At 47.2% G+C, this 19,080-nt stretch overlaps 1 protein-coding gene across 1 annotated transcript in view; it reads left to right on the forward strand.

Annotated features, from left to right (window-relative positions):
- Window positions 1-12,049, forward strand: part of PCDH11X (protocadherin 11 X-linked) — a 381,583-nt gene extending 369,534 nt beyond the window's left edge. The window contains exon 5 of the mRNA XM_075007680.1: window positions 11,972-12,049. Within this exon, the coding sequence (XP_074863781.1) occupies window positions 11,972-12,031 (60 nt within the window). The 3' untranslated portion in view covers window positions 12,032-12,049. The remainder of the gene's footprint in view (window positions 1-11,971) is intronic.
- The last annotated feature ends 7,031 nt before the right edge of the window (window positions 12,050-19,080 follow it).

The following is a 19,080-nucleotide window of genomic DNA, read 5'->3' on the forward strand; positions in this document are numbered from 1 at the left end:
TTTCTTTCTTTCTTTGTAAACTTTTTTAACAATTTCCTTCTTACGTCTTCTCAATTATTGCTTTCATTTCAACAATCAAACAACTCTGAGAAACATTTTTAATTATTTTGAAGTGATAAAAGTTTCATTATTAACCTGGGATTCTACACACAAATGGGAGAGGGGTTGTCTCAATCAGATCAGGTATAATGTCCTAAAAAGTCTACTGGAAAATAACATTAACTAGTACAACTTATACTAAACTTTTTTCAGTTCTGTATTGAAAATTTAATTTAGATCTCAAACAGAATGGATTTTCCTCAAAAATGTCTTGCAGGGTCAGGGGTGGAACAAACCCCCAAATCCCATACATCTATTCTGAAGTTGAATCAGATTTTTTTCTTCACTTGTTCCATTTTTATATCCATAACTTCATGATATACTCAGACTGCTCCATTACATCTTAGCATCTTGACATAAGGTAGACAGTTCTTATCTTTTGGTTCTATTATATCCATTAAAATGTTTTGAAGTATTTAATGCTATTAAAGTTAATAGCATTTTATTTAAAATATTCATTTTAAAAGAGTCAGTTTTTAACATAGCTTCTGTAGTTGCAAAGAAAGAAGTGGAAAGTTAGTTCAAACTTTCTTAATTTTGGATGTTAATTGTTATTAAAACTGTTTCAAACTTTGGTGTCATGTATGAAGTCATATATGAAGGACACAAGTTGTTTCATGCAAAAGGCTGCCTACGCCCACACACATCTCCACTGGAATGGGGCTCCATGCTGGTGCTGGGGTCTGCCCAGGCAGAACAAGTTGCATCTCTGGTGACATCCCAGGGTCACAGATGCATACGTTTATTGGAGAATAAACAGGTGCCTCCTCATGGGGTGGCGTGGTCCTGCAGGCACCCTGCCTCAGTTTCCCTCTAAGGTTCCGAGACATAATTTGCTCACCAAAAAAAAAAAATTAAGGCAATATTGTCCCTTGTTAGGGTCTAATATATTTTACATAGCTCATCACACCAAACTAAATGTCCTCTCATCTATTCCAGTGTGTAGGGTTTCCTATTTCTGGGGCTGGTTGGCAAATTAACCCCTCTGAATAAGGCTTTAGTTCTTCCCCTCTGCAGTGTCCTTTCAGCTAGGCTGGACACGTTCCGTTTAAATACCACTGCCTTGTCCGGTGACTACTCTTTCGTTTGCACCAATGGGTCTAATAATCCCAAACCCCAATCTGGTCCAGCTGGGAGAGAGGGGAGCCTTGTCCCACCCATTCTGCAAGGCACCTTGTCCCAGCTACTTAAAGGAATAGCCTGACTTTTTGCCCAGGTCCACTTTCTCCCAGCCACCAACCGTTAACAGGAACCATCTTTTTCTTACTCAGGGATTGCTTTGGTTATCCCAGAGGCCTGACCTTGCTTGTCTTCCAGTCTTAAAGGGACAGTACCTCCTTACATGAGGGCATTGCTCTGCTGTTTCAGCCACTGGAGATGAGCAAGCCTGCAGAAACTGCAATTAGTATAGGTCTATAGGCACTGACTAGAGGAAAATGAAGAAAAACAATGTCCAGGTAGGGATCAGATGCAGGGGTGAGCAAACTTTTTGCATTGGGCCCCACTTTGCCTCTCTGTAATTAGCAGCCTGCGCACTCCACGGCCCACAACCTAACGTAATCCAAACCAATAGAAATTTTGGTTATGTTCATCTAAAAAACCCTTTTGGCACGTGTGAGAAAATAAGTATATAGTGTGTGGGAAACTTTATTAATTGATATATAAATGTGAACACACAGACATAAAAATAGTGACATATTTTAACATGTTCAATGAGATGGATGAGCCTGAGACCCAGTAGACGATCATGCTGTACCCCCTCCCCTTATGAAATTTTATGCCCCCCCCAAAGGACCACCCACCACACTTTGCACCCCTGGATCAGAGCACATGTCAATGGCACAGTGGTACTCAGGAGTGGGTGCCCTCTGTATAGTCACAGTGCTAGCAATATACAATAAAAGCAACCTGGTTGTCTGCCTGCTTGCTCACAGCATGGCGGCTGCCACGCTTTGAGGCACTGATAATTGTGTGGCTGTACTGTGTGAAGTAGGGAAACCCAGGCTAAGCACCAGGTTAGCCCCAGTGATAACAAAGCTGTTGTTTGCTGCAGGTGCAGGGAGATCTCTCCTTTTCCAGGATAACTGTCAAACTGGAACTGGCAGTTCTCTGCTCCACAGAGCTTTCCTAGAAGCTCTGCAGTATTTAGTAACATAGAGTCTGTTCTGGTATGGCTGTGGTCTGAAGAAGTGGGTCTGTCCCACGAAAGCTCACCTAATAAATTGCTCTGTTCCCCCAGTTCCTAGCCATGTCACTTTGTTTCCCTCCAGTGAGTGCAGGGGGATGGTCCCACCCCTCCCCAGAGTGGCACAGACGGGCGCTGGGGGACTGGAGCTGTGCTTATTCCCCCCACCAGTGTTGGTCAGTGTGGTGGGGGTCCGACCTCCGCAGTGGGATTCAGTCCTCCCTACTTGCCCCGCCCCAGACCCAGACCACCCAGAGGCTCTGGACCCTGGACCCTCCCACTCACGGCATTTGGCTCACCTCACAAAGTCCCCCTGTTTATTGTGATTTGGCTTCTTAGTCCTAAAGCATGTTCTTCAAAATATCATTGAAATAATGTCTCCTCACTGTTCTCTAACTCTCCATGGCTATGTCTACATGGGCAGCCTCTTTCAACAAAACTTGGCTTTTGTTGACAAAACTCGTTGAGTGTCTACACGATTAAAGTGCTCTGTCAAGAATTTGTTGACAAAACTCAGCTGTTCAGCTGACAGTGTTATACCTCTTCCCGATCAGGTATAGTGACTCGGTCAACAGTGTTTTGTCAACAGAGTGCCCATGTAGACAGTTCTGTTAACAGAGAGGGCTTCCTGTTCCCTGGGCAGCCCTGTTTGTATTGCTTCCGGTCAGCTGTTCTTTTGAGAGAGGGCAGGGCAGAGCGGCTGTTCTTTGTCGATAGAGTGGCTTGCTCTTTTGAGCCACTTTTATGTGTAGTTACAATCTGTCGACAGAGGTACTGCCAAGGTTTCTCTGTTGACAGTGACCTCTGTTGACAGAGGCTGCCCGTGTAGACATAACCCCTATGTGCATTCTGATATATTCAATGGTTAAAGATGGTATTTTTCTGACCCATATATTACTCTCTGATACAACAATTGTATCCTCGAATGTAGTAGATCAAACAAGCTCATAGTGAGGGGTTGCCACCTACAATGAATGTATTTTAAATGGACTTTTTTAAACTGAGATCTACCAGTCTAAGGGTTATTTTCAAAAGAATGTTATATGACTCTTCCTGAAGCTTGCAAAAGAGCCCTAAACTGCCAAATCAGCATAGCACGGGGTAGGTGTTGCACTAATCAAACATTTTTCAGAGAACTTTAAAAATAAAACTTGACTCGTATTCGAGAAACGTACTGCAATGTAGAACATCCGAAAGTTAGGTATCATGTGTAGTCCCATGTTTCCTGGAGTAGCAGTCACTCACAGTGGTACAGAATCACACACAGTAGCTGTGTCTACACGTGCACGCTACTTCGATGTAGCGGCACTAACTTCGAAATAGCGCCCGTCGCGGCTACACGCGTCGGGCGCTATTTCGAAGTTAACTTCAACGTTAGGCGGCGAGACGTCGAAGTCACTAACCTCATGAGGGGATCGGAATAGCGCCCTACTTCGACGTTCAACGTCGAAGTAGGGACCGTGTAGATGATCCGCGTCCTGCAACATCAAAATTGCCGGGTCCTCCATGGCGGCCATCAGCTGGGGGGTTGAGAGATGCTCTCTCCAGCCCCTCAGCTCACTGGTGGCCGCGTGGAGCGGCCCCTTAAAGGTCCCCTCCCCCTCCCTTCCTCTGCAGGAAGCTGAGGGAACGTGCAGGCTGCAGCCTGCACACGTGGCCAGCCTGCACCACCCTCAGCCCCACACAGCTGTGATGGCTGGCCGGCAGCCCCCCCAGCGCCCCCAGGGGACCCCCCCCAAGGGGAGCCAGGGCAGCCAGGCTGGCAAGCGGCAGCGGGGCCCCTCCTGGACGGAGGGCGAGCTGCGGGACCTGCTGCGGCTCTGGAGCGAGGAGGAGGTGATCCAGGTAATGAGGAGCAAGAGGCGGAACGCGGATGCGTTCGCTCAGCTCGCCGATGGCCTGGCTGCCCAGGGTCACCCTGCCTGCACTCCTGACCATGTCAGGAGTAAGGTCAAGGAGCTGCGGCAGGGTTACTCCCGGGCCCGGGATGCAGCCAGCCGATCTGGGGCCGCCCCCGTCACTTGCCCCTTTTACAGGGAGCTCAGGGACATACTGGGCTCCCGGCACACCTCCTCCCCTCCGGCCACCCTTGACACCTCGGCTGATGAGCCCCAGCAGGCCCTGAAGATGGAGTACGCCCCGGAGGCAAGCCCCGCACCCCGGGGGCCCCCCCCGGAGGCCACCCCCGGGACATCGCGGCAGGAGGAGGAGGGGGGGGGCGCTCCTCCTCCGCAGAATCCGGGCTGCAGATCCTCCTCCTGCCATCCCAGAGCAGCAGCAGGGCCTCCGCCCCCCAGGGATCTCCGGACCGTGGGAGCAGACCGACAGGTAGGTACCCCCCTCTGGTGGACACCCCTGGGCTTGAGGGGCAGGGGTAAGAGATATGTGTCCAGGGCCCCCCACATGCTCACATGGCCATGGCCCCAAGGACACCAGGGCCATGGCCCTCACAGCACTGCATCCATCACCCCCTGCCCCCCACACCCCGCATGACAGTGCCATGCCCCATCCCCGGGCCAGGGGGGAGCGGAACCTCGAGGGGCCCCCGGGAGGAGGGGGTGGGACACCCCGCAGCAGCAGCATGTGATGGATGAGGGGGAGTGCCAAAGGGAGACTCAGGCTACATAGGAGCAACAAGAGCCGAATAGCTCCCAGGGGCAAAGGAGGATCCTGGGGCTACAGCTGGCAGGTGACACCTCTGCCTTGAACAAACAGGAGGGAGGAGCCGAGCTGGCTTGGACTTGGGGGGCGAGGGCGGGGCCCACAGGAAGAGGCTAGGGGAAGGGAGAGCTGGAAGGCAGCCAGCCTGAGGAGGGGGAAAGCTGCATCCCCAAGGGGCACCCCTTGGGGTCTTCTCCCCACGACGGGTTGGAAGGACTGTCTCTTCCGACAGCTGGTGCTGTCACTCCTGCCAGAAACTGGCCATCTGTGGCCTAAGAAACCTCTCCTGCTCTCAGACCCTGCAGGGTGAAGTGAGAGTCGCTCCCACCAGGGGACGGGGTGCAGGGCAGGGGGACCCCTGAACCCCATCCATCACAGCAGCATCTCCCGGGGACGGGGATGGGGAACCTGCAGCACAGGGCTGGGGGGACAAAGGCCACGGCTCGGGGCCCACACCAACGCCTGTCTCCATTCTTCTTCCCCCCCTCCTCTCCTGTGTCCTGCCCCTGCACCATCAGAAGGACCGGAAGAGAGCGCCGGCGAGGCGTCAGTGGTCCCGGAGAGCCCTCCGGGACCCTCGCTCCAGGGCAGCCCCTCGGCCGAGGACCGACCGGCCCCACGGCGGGCTAGACGGCGGACCCTGCGCCACCAACCGCTGACGGTGATGGCCCCCCAGCTGCTGGCCATCCACCGTCAGCAGCTGGAGGTCGCGGAGCAGCACCTCCAGCTGCAGGAGCGGGTGCTGGCCTGGCGCCAGGAGGCATGGGGGGCCTACATGGACACATTTAACCGCCTAGTGGACTACCTGGCCCCCCATGCCCCGCCGGCTGCAACATCGCCCGCCCTGCCTGCTCCGGCAGCCCCAACACCAGCTGCTCCGCCCATCGCCGTCCCGTCCACCGTCGCCCCGCCACCCACCGGCGAGGGCCGGAGCGCCGAGGGACCCCTGGAGCCACCTGACACTCGCCGGCCACCGTACCTTCCGGTCCAGCCCGCTCCCACCCAGCCATGGACCAGGCTGCGAGCGCGGCGGGGCTCCCGGCCGCCAACGCCCGGTGCCGGGCTATAGGGGCGAGGGGCCCGGGACGTGGCCCCCCCCTTGTATATAGTTGGACCCTGTTTTTTTCGGCCCCCAGTTTGCCCCGTCCCCCCCATGTAAATAGTTCTCCCCTTTATCCTCCCTGGTTTGCTTTTTATTACTGCGGACAGTTGTTTCTTTGTATTGTTTTATTTTTGTACATATTGCTTTTGTTCAAAGTTTGTACATAGTTTTTGGTTTGTGGTTCACATATTTATTTACAGTCATAAAAAAAAAGCTTCGGAAAGAAAAAAAAAAGTTTACGTTCAGCCACAAGTGCGTGCTGTCATTTGTCCAGGACAAGTGGGAGGGGGGTGCGGTGGGGTGCTCCATGGTGTGGGCGTTGGGGCAGGAGTGTGGGGGAGGAAGGGGCGGGCAGTAGGGGGCCTGGGCAGAGTTCACCCCGCGGCCTGTTCATCGAAGTGGGCCCGCAGGGCCTCCCGGACCCGGGTCCCCTCGGGGTCCACCTGCCGACTGGGGGCAGCAGGTGGCTGGACGTGTGCCCTGCTGGCCTCCGCAGCCCAGCCCTGGAAAAAGGTCTCCCCCTTGCTCTCGACCAAATTGTGCAGGGCGCAGCAGGCACCCACAATCTGGGGGATGTTGTTGGGGCCCGCATCCAGGCGGGTCAGGAGACATCTCCAGCGTCCCTTCAGGCGGCCAAATGAGCGCTCCACCACCTGGCACGCGTGGTTCAGGCGCTCATTGAAGCGCTCCTGGCTAGCGGAGCGATGGCCCGTGTAGGGGTGCATGAGCCACGGCCGGAGGGGGTAGGCTGCATCTGCGATGACACAGAAGGGCATGGTGGTGTCCCCCAGAGGGATCTCCCACTGGGGGATGTAGGTCCCCGCCTCCAGCTGGCAGCACAGGCCCGAGTTCTGGAAAACCTGGGCGTCGTGGGTGCTGCCAGGCCAGCCCACGTAAATGTCCTGGAAACGTCCCCGGCTGTCCACCAAGGCCTGGAGGACGACAGAATGGTAGCCCTTTCGATTGAGGTATCGTCCTCCACTGTGATGCGGGGCGCGGATGGGGATGTGAGTCCCATCCAGAGCCCCGAAGCAGTTGGGGAAGCCCAGGGTGGCAAAGGCAGCGATGGTGGCATCTGGGTCCCCCAGCCTCACGAGCGTGTGCGGGAGCATGGCGTTGATGGCACGCACAACCTGCAGAGAAAGCACATGGGACAGCACCAATGAGGGGTGAGCAGGGTGTGCGTGGCCCTGCCCTGCCCTGCCCTGCTCTGGCCCCCCTGCCCTGCCCTGCCCTGCCCTGCCCTGCTCTGGCCCCCCTGCCCTGCCCTGCTCTGCTCTGGCCCCCCTGCCCTGCCCTGCCCTGCCCTGCTCTGCTCTGGCCCCCCTGCCCTGCCCTGCCCTGCCCTGGCCCCCCTGCCCTGCCCTGCCCTGCCCTGCTCTGGCCCCCCTGCCCTGCCCTGCCCTGGCCTCCCCTCCCCTGCCCTGCCCTCCCCCCGTGGGTTCGCTTACCTCCATGAGGACAGCCCCGACAGTGGCCTTGCCGACACCAAACTGCTGTCCCACGGATCGGTAGCTGTCAGGAGTGGCCAGCTTCCAGACAGCGATGCCGACCCATTTCTGCACTGTGAGGGCACGCTGCATGGCGGTGTCCTGGTGCCTGAGTGCGGGGGTGAGCCACTGGCACAGCTCCAGGAATGTCTGCCGGCTCATCCTGAAGTTCCTGAGCCAGCTGTCGTCGTCCCACTCCCGAAGCACCAGCCGCTCCCACCAGTCGGTGCTGGTGGGGTAGCTCCACAGCCGCCGGCGGGGGGGGCGGGGTGCTGCAGGGGTAGGGGTTGAGCCCTGCTGCCCTGGGGGCATCTCCTCCTCTGGGGCAAGGAGATGCTCAGCTGCCTCCCGCATGGCACGGAGCAGGGCAAGCCCTGCTCCTGCCGGGAGGGCTGGGTGGACCTCTAGCTGCTGCTGCTGCTGCTGCTGCTGCTGCTGCTGCTGCTGGGGGTCCATGACTGCGGCGCCTGGGGTCTGTGTGCCTATGGCTCCTCAGACCGCGTGCTGTGCAGGCTGAGTGTGTCTGGGAGGGGCCCTTTAAGGGAGCAGCTAGCTGTTGCCCCGGAAGCGCTAGTCCGCCCGGTGACCCTGTCTGCAGCTGTGCCTGGCATCCCTATTTCGATGTGTGCTACTTGGCCTTGTAGACGTTCCCTCGCTGCGCCTATTTCGATGTTGGGCTGCGCAACGTTGAAGTTGAACATCGACGTTGCCGGCCCTGAAGGACGTGTAGACGCTATTCATCGAAATAGCCTATTTCGATGTCACCACATCGAAATAGGCTACTTCGATGTAGGCTTCACGTATAGACGTAGCCAGTAAGATACAAACACCAGCCATAAAGCTAGCAAGAAAGTTCCACAAGTACCAACATAAGCAAAGAGTCTTACAAATATTCATGAACTAAAATAAATTAAATTAATGATATTTTTAAGGGTGAAAAAGCAAGACAAACCTGCAAGTGTCACTCTTTCATATTTCATACAAGTAAAACTCAGGCTAGCTGAGTAGAACTTGACACAGTTAGAAATGAGCTGGAATAGTAACCCTATTTCCTTATGCGTCTAAATTTCATGTGTGTGCACGTTCAGACTCTGAAAGCAGAGCCAATTAGGATTTCACAGCATGATGCCAGCTGTGCACCTCATTAGCATGCCACTAGCCATGGCACTTTGAAAGTGCCGCTTTTGAATGTGCACGGCTCGGCTGCCCGGGGGTCCTTTTCAAAAGAACCCTGCACATTTCGAAATCTCCTTGTTCCTCTCAGCTGAGGAAATAGCATGGCCATTTTGAAGTTTTGGCAAGTGTGGCCACATCCAAAGTGTTGTGTCAACAGAGTCCTGACAGAACTCTGCATTTGTCTCGACAGTATTATCTCTCAAAAATTTGAGGAATACCATTTCTGTTGACGGAGTTCAGTCAACAGAAATGCAGTGTAGACTTCTGTCAATAGAGAGGGCCGGCCTCCGGTTCCTGTTTAGTTATAGGAATAAGGGGATTTTGAAGTTTGTGGAGTGGTTTTGAAAAGGACCCCATGTAGACGACCTGCACGCAATCGAAAGCAGCACTTTCAAAGTGCCACGGCCACCATTATGCAAATGAGTCACTGCATATTCATTGCAGCATCTCATTAACGTATCCTGAAATGTCTCATTAGCATCCCCCTTTTGAAAGGGGGATGCTAATGTAGGCATAGCCATGATGTCATAAACTGGAGTTCTGTCAACAGAAGAGGCCTTCTGTCAACAAAACGCAGCATCCACACTACAAAATGTTTTATGCCTAGAATCGCAGCAGTCTTCCTGGCAGACTTCTGTCTTGACCGTATGAGGCATAGTGCCTCTGTCAACAGATTCTGTCAACAAAAAAAATAGTGTAGATGCTCTGGGGGCCCCTCTGTTTGCAGAGCTTCCAGTTGGCTGTTCTGTCAACCTAGGTTGTTGACAGGGGGAGTCTGTATTAGGTGTGGGCATGTTCTGTAGACAGAGCTTCTGTCAGAAAATATCTGTCGACAATGACTTCTGTCAAGAGAACTCTAGTGTAGGAACAGTTCCAGAGTCTACATGACATTCTTTGAAAACAGCCACTCAATGTGCTGCAGCAATCACAAAGGCAAACAGAATGCCAGGAATAATTTTTAAAAGGGATAGAGAATAAGAAAGAGAATATCTTATCACCTATGTGTAAATCCATGGTACATCCATATCTTGAATGTTGTGTACAGATGTGGTCACTTCATCTAAAAAAAGATATATTGGAAAATGATTCCATATTGTAGTTAAAATTAATTACTGCTCAGAGTTTTGTGTTACTACACCTACTAAGGAATATATTTGTCAATCACAATTTCCTATGTCTTGTATGTCATTTGTTCTGATACAGACATATTTGGTTAGAGATGTTTGGAAATAATTGAAACAACTATGATTATATTTCATTGTTTAGATAAAATATGAAGAATTTTGCAGAATTTTCAAATACTGTGTTCAATATTCTTAATTTTTGGTGAATCATTTTTGAAATTTTGGTGCAGAATTCCCCCAGGAGTGTAGACTATATCATTACCACACTGCTTTTATAAAGTTGTATGCTACTTGTTAAGGCATAAACCTTTTCAGTTTATGTCATACTTGATCATTCCTGGAGTTGTTTTCGTTTCCCTTTGTTTGAACTAAAGAAGATCCAGATTTGAAAAGGTGCTCAGCTTCTTACATGACCAGAGACTTAATTGCTGCATGCCAGGTCCTCAGTAGGTTAGTTGTCCAAGTCTATAATCTGAGACATAAGTTCAAAGGCAGTATTTTCAGAGTTAGGCAGCAGTGTGTCTACCCCAGGGGTACTTGTCACCCCCAGCGTATTATGGAGGATCTCCATTACTATACTGATGAAGGCCATTTAGCGCCTCGGTAAGCTGAGGAGCTCTCTGCACTGCAGCATGGAAAAGGGAAAAGAGCATACTGTGGGTTTGTACATAGTGCAGCTCCACAAGGGCTAAACCTTACCAGTGGTTCACAGTTATATGTCCACGTAAGTTGAGTGAACCTGTAAAATGGCAATAAACTAAGAAACTGTCTAGCAGAAAATGTGCTTAGAGGGAGACTGGAATCTAAAGAAAGTGCATAGACACCTTTAAACATCCTTTAAAAATTGTTCTCATGTGGATTCCAGAACAGTTTAGCTGACATTTACTTAAAGCCCATTTTTTCTAGGTGACTGATTTTTGCTGGTCTCTGTTTAGTGTCTAGGCAGGTTTCACTGTATAGATATTATTGGAAACAAATTCAGTACAATTTCCCTTGTAACTTTTTGTTTTTTTCATTTGGAGAAGAAAGATTTAATTGAAGTTAGATAAAGTTCTTACATAAAGTTCTTCACATCTGGTTCATAGACAATGGCTGAGGGAGCCAACTGATACCTAGATATTTTATTCTAACAGTCCGTTTCCATTCTGTATAAAATCCATTTTTTTCTTTAACTTAAAAGATGTATCCCTCATGAAACACTATGTAATTACTGGATCATCAGTCTTTACAGCACCAGAAATCGATGTGATGACACAGAGAATTTTACCTCTCTTATCTTTATGTTGAAACTTTTTTAAAATATTTGTGTATATATTTATTTATATGTTTATATAAACTTTGACATTACAATTAAATACATTGTGTCTTTGGATTAATCAAGGAACCAAAAGACATACTGAGAAGAAATTTTTGATTTGCCTGTACTACAATGCTGGGAATCTGAGTAATGAAGAATGGAAACTGCTCATTTATGAGCAGAACTTAGATCTGGTTCATGTGATTGGTTGTGGTCACACAAGACCTTTTGGGATGTTCCCAGGTGTGCTGACACTCACCTTCTTGCTCTCTGGGATTCCCCATCATGCTGTCCTACTCAACCAGATTCTCTGGTCTCCCCCAGCCAAGGCACAGAGTTGGGGTTACTGCCCCCTGCAGAACAATGCAGACACTGTTTATCCACAGCTATGAGAAGGTGCATTTCTAGGGTACAGCACCCAGAAAATCAACCTGCAGAACGAATCAAACCCCCAAATAAATTGATCTCAGTGCAAAACTTTTCTACTGGGCTCATTATGTAAACCTCCTTTATCAATGAAGGAAGATCTGCACAGTGGTAGCCCTCCCCAAGTAATTTACACTGAACTTGATTATAAACATACCAGTACTAAACAAAACAGTGGGATTTCAGTGGTTATGAGTAAAAACAGGCAGATAAAGTGAGTTAAAAATTAAAATAAAACACATAGCCAGTTCTCTTCCGCTATATATGAAGTTACTTGTGAGTTCTTACTATAAATAGCTGTTCTCTCATATCAGAAGAAAGCTTCAAGTCAGGAATGATCTTACCCTGACTTGTGTCTTAAGTTTACAGTAAAAGTTCTCTCTTTCTCTCTCTTTCTGTCTCTTTGATTAGAGTCTGATGATCATGGAAGATCAGCCTACTGAGAGTCGATCTTCCAGGGTTTCATGTTAAGCATGCATGAAATGATGCTCCGAGGAGTTGATGTCAACCCCTGTACTCCTCACGAGAGGTGAGGAATAAGGAAGATACACAGGAGAAACTCTCCTTCCACTGTGTAGACAGACATGGAAGTCGACTGCAGATAAATCAGCTTTATCTACATAATTGTTGTAGCTAAAATTGTGTGTCAGTGGTTGACTTCTATATCTAGTGTAGACATAGCCTTTCTCTGTGTCTCTCCTTCTCTGTCGGTGTGTCAGGCATTTTCCAAGGCAGGCTGAAGACAAAAAAGTTTCAACAGTCTCATTTCTTAGGCTATGTCTACACTAGCTTGGAAAATTGACGCGCTCAGGGTTGATCTTCTGGGGTTCGATTTCATGTGTCTAGTAGGCGTGTGTGAAATCGACCTCCCAGGGGTAGCAGGTGACCCCATACTCCTGATGAGATGCAAGGAGTAAGGGAAGTTGGCAGGAGAAACTTTCCTGTTCACCTTCTTCACTAGGGGTGGCTAAGCAAGCCAAGTGCAGCTCTGTTGATTTTAGCTACATAATTGCATGACTTATTTCAAGTCAATTTCAAAGTAGGCTAATTCAGCATGTGTCTGAATGGCACCAAATGCCAAAATAAAGTACTATTTTGAAGCATCCCTGCACTCCTCCTTTGATGAGGCATGCAAGCATACTGGAATGGCATCTCCATTATCTTGAAAACTGTTTCGAGACAACAGGTGCATTTTTAGATGCAGGCAGCTGTTTTGGGATACTGCTATATCCCAAAATAGCGCCCACCATGTAGATGCAGCATAGGAGTAGATTGTGAATCCAAGGGTAACTTATCTGTGTTAACAAATGGCTAGTTTTCATGCAATGGAACAATTTTATTTGCTTTTTGTTATCATAGCTCAAATTGTATTAAAATAACTCATTTCTACGGTCTAATACAAGAGGTAATGAGTGCTGTCACCATCTAATGTAACAGAAAACTTTGTCGTGTAAGATCTTATGACATTTACCATTGGACAGGCAAGTTGTAAACCAAATATACTGTGACAGATGGAGGCAGAGCCTACTACTCTAATTATTTTGTAGCTATTTAAAGCCATCTCTCATCATAATGCCAAAATTTTGTTTTATTATTGAACTGGGGCTGAACATACAGGAAACAAAAGTAAAAAGCTGCACACTACAGCTTTGCACCTAGCAAAAGAGAAACACAATGCAATTTATGCAATGCAAATTGGTTACTTGATGTGGAATTTATTTTCCATATGCAATACATTGAATTTGAGAATGCACAGGGGAGCTCATTTTGCTAAATTACAGCAGCCTGACACCTTGGAGAGAACAGGCAATAATATGACAGAAACAAAACTCAAGAAACTATGGCCTCTGACCTCCATGATAGTAGGTAAAGAAGCCAGATGTACACACTCAGCTATCCCTTGTCCTGCTGAAGTTAAAATCACATCTGCTTTAGTGACAGGCTGTTTTTAACCTCTAGTCGATCTGATAATGTGCCAGTTGCCAAATGAGTATGATAAAAAATGAATTAAGGAAGTTTTGAATAACTATGCTGCTGCTCCTGCCCCTGGAATTTTGCCAGTACTGACATGGTTTCATGGGTAATCCTTCTGGAGCACAGACCAATCCTGCTGCTAGATGGCAATTTTGTATATGAAAACACATGCACAGATTTACAGGATTTGTGGATTTCAAAACTGTATCTTACAAAATATGGTGTTAAAGCAAATTAAAATTCAATTGTAACTGAGAGTCAGAGGCATATTTATAGACAATAGCTAGTGGTTGGACACTTGGGAAAGAGAGACAAACGTTATGAAGTGTTTTTTTCAAAAAAAAGTATTTCACTTGTGTGCATTGTATTTCAAACTCCAGTGGCTTCTTAAAAGGCATTATTTGTTATATAACAAAGAACATGACTTTACATTTCAGCATTTGCCTACGACCAGAACCAGGATCTGGAAAATAGAGGCAATACCCTTATAATTAATGTACTGATGTGGAATTCTGGAGATCTAGGTTCAACTTTGACTTTGCCGCATATTTCCTTGTGATCTTCGGCAAGTCACTTAATCTCTTTATTGGTTCCACACCTTTAAAAACAGGATAATATCAATACTTCCCTTCTCCTAGACTTTTCTATCTCTATAGATTCAAAACTGTACAAGGAAGGCTTCTGTCTGATTCAGTATTTAAGCAGTGCCCATGTGACACTACAATAATAATAATAATAATAATAATAATAATAAATAAACAAACAACAACACAGCCTGTGTTTGGCAAATGTATTGGTCCTGGGGAAAAATACCATACAGCTCTGCTAAAATATTTGTAGAATTTGCAGGTTATTGTACCATGTTGTTCTAAAAACGTGAGTTTTTCCTTCTAGTTTAAACTTAATATGATGTTATGCATTGGTTTGAGGAGATGAAGGTGGGAAGTTTGTACCTTCTATATGATCATTCTGCTACTTTGTGAGATACGAACAATTAAATGCATGTTGGAAACAAAGTGGAGTGAAGAAAGCAAGATGATTATCAGCGTTGTATAGTGTTAAGATCTGAAAACTTAGGTGTAGCAGAGGATAGCTACAGTAGCCCTGCCTCTTCTGTGACAAGAGACTGCCCTGCGGTCAGACAGTACTTCACTTGCAGTGTCTCGGTCATTCCATCAACATCTTTGCACTGTTTTCCAACCTTCTGGACCTTTCTCCTAGGGAGGAGAAGTTGCAGTGACTTTACGTAAAGGCTGCATCTACACTACAGCAATCCTTCGAAAACAGTTCTTCTGGAAGAGATTTTCCAAAACAACTTCTTTTGAAAGATTGCGTACATACACAAAAAAGTGGGTCGAAAGATTGATCTGCTCTTTCAATTGAGAGTGTCCACATGGCCCCTGCTCTTTCGAAAGAATGGGCTGGGAATTGAAAAATCTGGTGCCATGATGACTGCTCTTTCTCAAGAAGGGCCCACGGAGCATCTACACATGCTTTTTTTCATAAGATGCTTTCAGAAAAAGGTGCTCTTCCTCATCTGGGAGAGGAAGAGGTCCAATGGGATGTGGGCTGTGTTCTTTCAGTTTCTGATTAAAAGAGCACCTTTTGTGTGTCCTGGGCAGTCTTTTCCAGTTCTAACCAGGTGTATCCTGTCTTTGTAGTGTCTGCCTTCAGATCTCTATGCCAGGTGCCTCAAGTTTAGATAATAATCAGAAGAGTTTAGAACCTCCAAACCCCACTGAGCTATACACTGTGGAACAATCAGGATGTGTGTATGTATGCAAATTTGCATGTCTGCTTTCACAAATTGCTGTATTTGGCTCCATCACGAATGGAAAGCTAGACACCTTGCATTTCTTGAATTATTTCCTGGGATTTTCCACTAGATAAATAGCACAAGAGGTAAGGAATGTTTATAGAACAATGGTCAGTAATCCTTGTCAAAAGGAAAGTTCTTGCTGAATTGTATTTGACACGCCTCATATCAAATCAAGAATCCGTTTAGCTTCCTGACTTAAGAGCATTGAACAGTAAATTCATGAGCGTTATCTTAGAGACATCCTCTATTCTAAGGAAACTCCTGAATTACTCAAGTGTGTAGCAGCTCTTGCCCAGCGGTCACTATCCTAAAGGTGCTTTATAAAGAGACCAAATGCCTACTGTTAATTATATAGATCAAGGGTACAACTTTAAAACATGCCTGAGTGACTTAAGCCTAAGAAAGTCAATCAGTCTTAGGCTCCTATGTCACTTTTGAAAAAGGGACATAGGTGTTTTTGAAAATATTACCGCAAGAGTTTGAGAAGGATGCCGTGAGTTTTGTTTTCTATTTGAATGCATACATGCATGACTGACGTCATTTTATGCAGCCATGGATCATTATCATATGCAGTAAAACCTTAATTGTATGGTTCTAATCTTATGAATAACCAGCTATTCCATCCTTATAAGAAAAAAAAATCACATAATGAAAGTGACATCAATGAAGAACAAATTGATATTCCTTCACCTTCCAATCCCTCCAGTACATTAGAACTATTAGAACTTCAGTACGTCACTATTTTCTTCTTGTCCTTCAAACCACATGCTAATCCTCAATACAGCAAAATATGCACTGCATATACCATAAGTTACATATGTCCTATAAATTCTTAGAATTATGATCTCCTCAGTCCACAATTAGTTCATAAAATAGGGGTCCACCTAAGTGACAATGCATGAAATTGTTTTACTACTGTAATGTGGTGAGTGGTGGATAAAATTAACCGTCACCAAGACTGATAATAGGTTGCTCATATAGAACTAGTGTGTGTATGAAAATGGAAGAGAGTCAATACTTTAAAGTAACAAACTAAATACCATTGTCTGGAAGATTGAAAAAAAAAGTGGCCATATTTTCAATCTAAAGATTAATAATAGTAATCCTGCCATGTACTGAAAGATCCAGCCAATGCATATTTTTGTAAGACTTCTTTTCTTTCCAATGAAATTGTTGTAACTGGTCATTAGAAAATCAGCACCTGAACTTCTCAATATGAATTACAGGTGGGATTTCCAGAATCATTCCCACTGAAGTCAATGGGTGAAATTCCCAGTGATGTCAGTGGCAGCAGAATGAGCCCAAAGCTGAAATCTTTTGAAAATCCCACCACACATCTGAGTGTTATGTGCAATATCTCCCTTATTCATCAAGTTCAACATGAGATTTTTTTGTTCATAAAATAAATTCACAGCCCCAAGAATTGTGCCTTTAAAGTCTGCAATATTAAATTAAAATGTGTTAAGCGTCATAAGCCCTATGTTATACTTTGTGATTCTGCAATATGGTGTTATGTTAGTAATCAACACCTAGTGAACACTTGGTAGAAACAATTGGTAATGTAAACATTGTAGAGTATGTGATACACACATAGGTGTCGATGTGAGAGGATAATGAGATTAAACCTAGGTTACAGTAAAATTCATATAGATCCCAAACGCATTTGGTTTGTTACTATGAATAGAAACTGTCAATAGTCAAACATGAATGATTAAGCTATTTGAAAGATTTTTGTTCACATTTATTCAAGAAGTTTAAAATTACAAATTTGTTCACTCAAATTATGAGAAGCCAGTATAGGTTGGACCTCACTGGTCTGGCACCTGAGTGGTCCCAAACCAGGGAGTTTGCTGGGTCAGGAGAGGACAGTGCTCCCCTGCTAGCCTCTGGGCTCTACTCCTGACTGCCTGCCCAGGCCAATTCCCGGCTTCTCAGCCGCAGCTCTCCAGCAATTGCTGGCTGCTTATCAGCCATGTCTGCCAAGTTCCCAGCCCTAGCTGCTCATTCCCTGACCCCAACAATGGTCTGGTGGCTTCCCAGCTCCAGCCACTGGTTCCCCAAGCCCAGCTCTGGTCCACAGTCTCCCAGCCTCAGCTGCCAGCTCTCCAACTTTGGCCAGAGACTGCTGGCTCCCTGGCATCATCTGCAGCTTAATGGATGCTGACAGCTTTCTGGGCCTAGCCACTGGCTTCCTGGTCCCAGCCACTACTTGCTGTCTTCCTAGCTCTATCCCTGGCCATTGGATGCTGGTTTCCCTGTCCTGGCCCTGGCTTCCCAGCTGCTGTAGGGCCCCCTGCTATGGGCCTGTACACTGCTACCCCCACATAACCCAAACCCTCTCCACTCCTTCCTGCACCTATACCCAACATAACCCAAACCCTCTGCAGCCCCCTCCAGCACCCATAGGCCCTGAGGACACTGAGGGGGGATATGATAGAGGTATATAAAATCATGAGTGGTGTGGAAAGGATGAATAAAGAAAAGTTATTTACTTGTTCCCATAATATAAGAACCAGAGGACACTAAATAAAATTAATGGGTAGCAGGATTAAAAGTAATAAAAGGAAGTTCTTTTTCACACAGTACACAGTCAGCCTGTGGAGCTCCTTGCCAGAGGAGGCTGTGAAGGCTAGGACTATAAGAGAGTTCAAAGGAGAGCTAGATAAATTGATGGAGGTTAGGTCCATAAAAGGCTATTAGCTGGAGGTAGGAATGATGTCCCTGGCTTCTCTCAAAGGCTGGAGATGGATGGCAGGAGACAAGTTGCTCGATCATTGTTTTTGGTTCACACCCCCAGGGTACCTGGCGCTGGCCACTGTTGGCATATGGGATATTAGGCTAGATGGACCTTTGGTCTTACCCAGTAATGGCCATTCCTAAATTCTTATGTTCCCAGATCCTGCTCCCCAATCTCCTACCCCCATCACAATCCAAAACCCTGTCCCTCTTCCTGCACTCCTGCCCCAGGTCACAGCTCCCTACCAGAACCCACACCCTTTCCTATACCCTTCCTGCAGGTCAGAATCCTTTCATGCACCTATACCCCCACCAGGACCTTGCACCCCATCCTTTAATCCAGTCCCTTACCCCTCTCCTGCATCCAACCTCCATCCCAGACACCACACCTCCACCATTAGTATTATGCAAGAGTGCAGCCCTTTGCCGCTTACCAAACGCTTGGCATGGCCCCTGCATCAAAAATTATTTCCCATCCTGGGGTATACACACTCTTCTACTGAGTCTGTTTGGATCCAGTCTTTAGTTATGATGCTGGTCACTCTACAAAAAAAAAAAAAAGTCTCTCAGGGATTCAATTTTAAACCTCCCCCTTACAGGGTTTATATGAACTTCATAAGAAAATGGTAGAAATGGCATTCTTCCTCAGCATTTATCTTCTCACAAAGAGGACAAAATAAAAAAACAACAGTTTAAAGTGTTTCATGTTTTTATTATATATATGGGGAGGGAACTGAGGCAGACTGGCAAAGAGACTGGGACTGGAAGCCAAGGAGGGGTGACTGGTTGAGCAAGGAGTCAGAGTGGGAGGCTGGAATTGGGATTGGCTGCACAAGAAAACTGAGAAGGGAAGAGGGAGGTGGAGAAGGGTTCTTTCGAAGGTGGAATTTACTTTCAAAAGAGCCATGGCTACACTGCTTTTCTTCTTTTGAAATAAGAACATAACATAAGAACATAAGAACGGCCATACTGGGTCAGACCAAAGGTCCAT

The sequence above is a fragment of the Carettochelys insculpta genome, chromosome 13 (genome assembly GCF_033958435.1).
Source record: "Carettochelys insculpta isolate YL-2023 chromosome 13, ASM3395843v1, whole genome shotgun sequence".
NCBI classification, from domain to species: Eukaryota; Metazoa; Chordata; order Testudines; family Carettochelyidae; genus Carettochelys; species Carettochelys insculpta.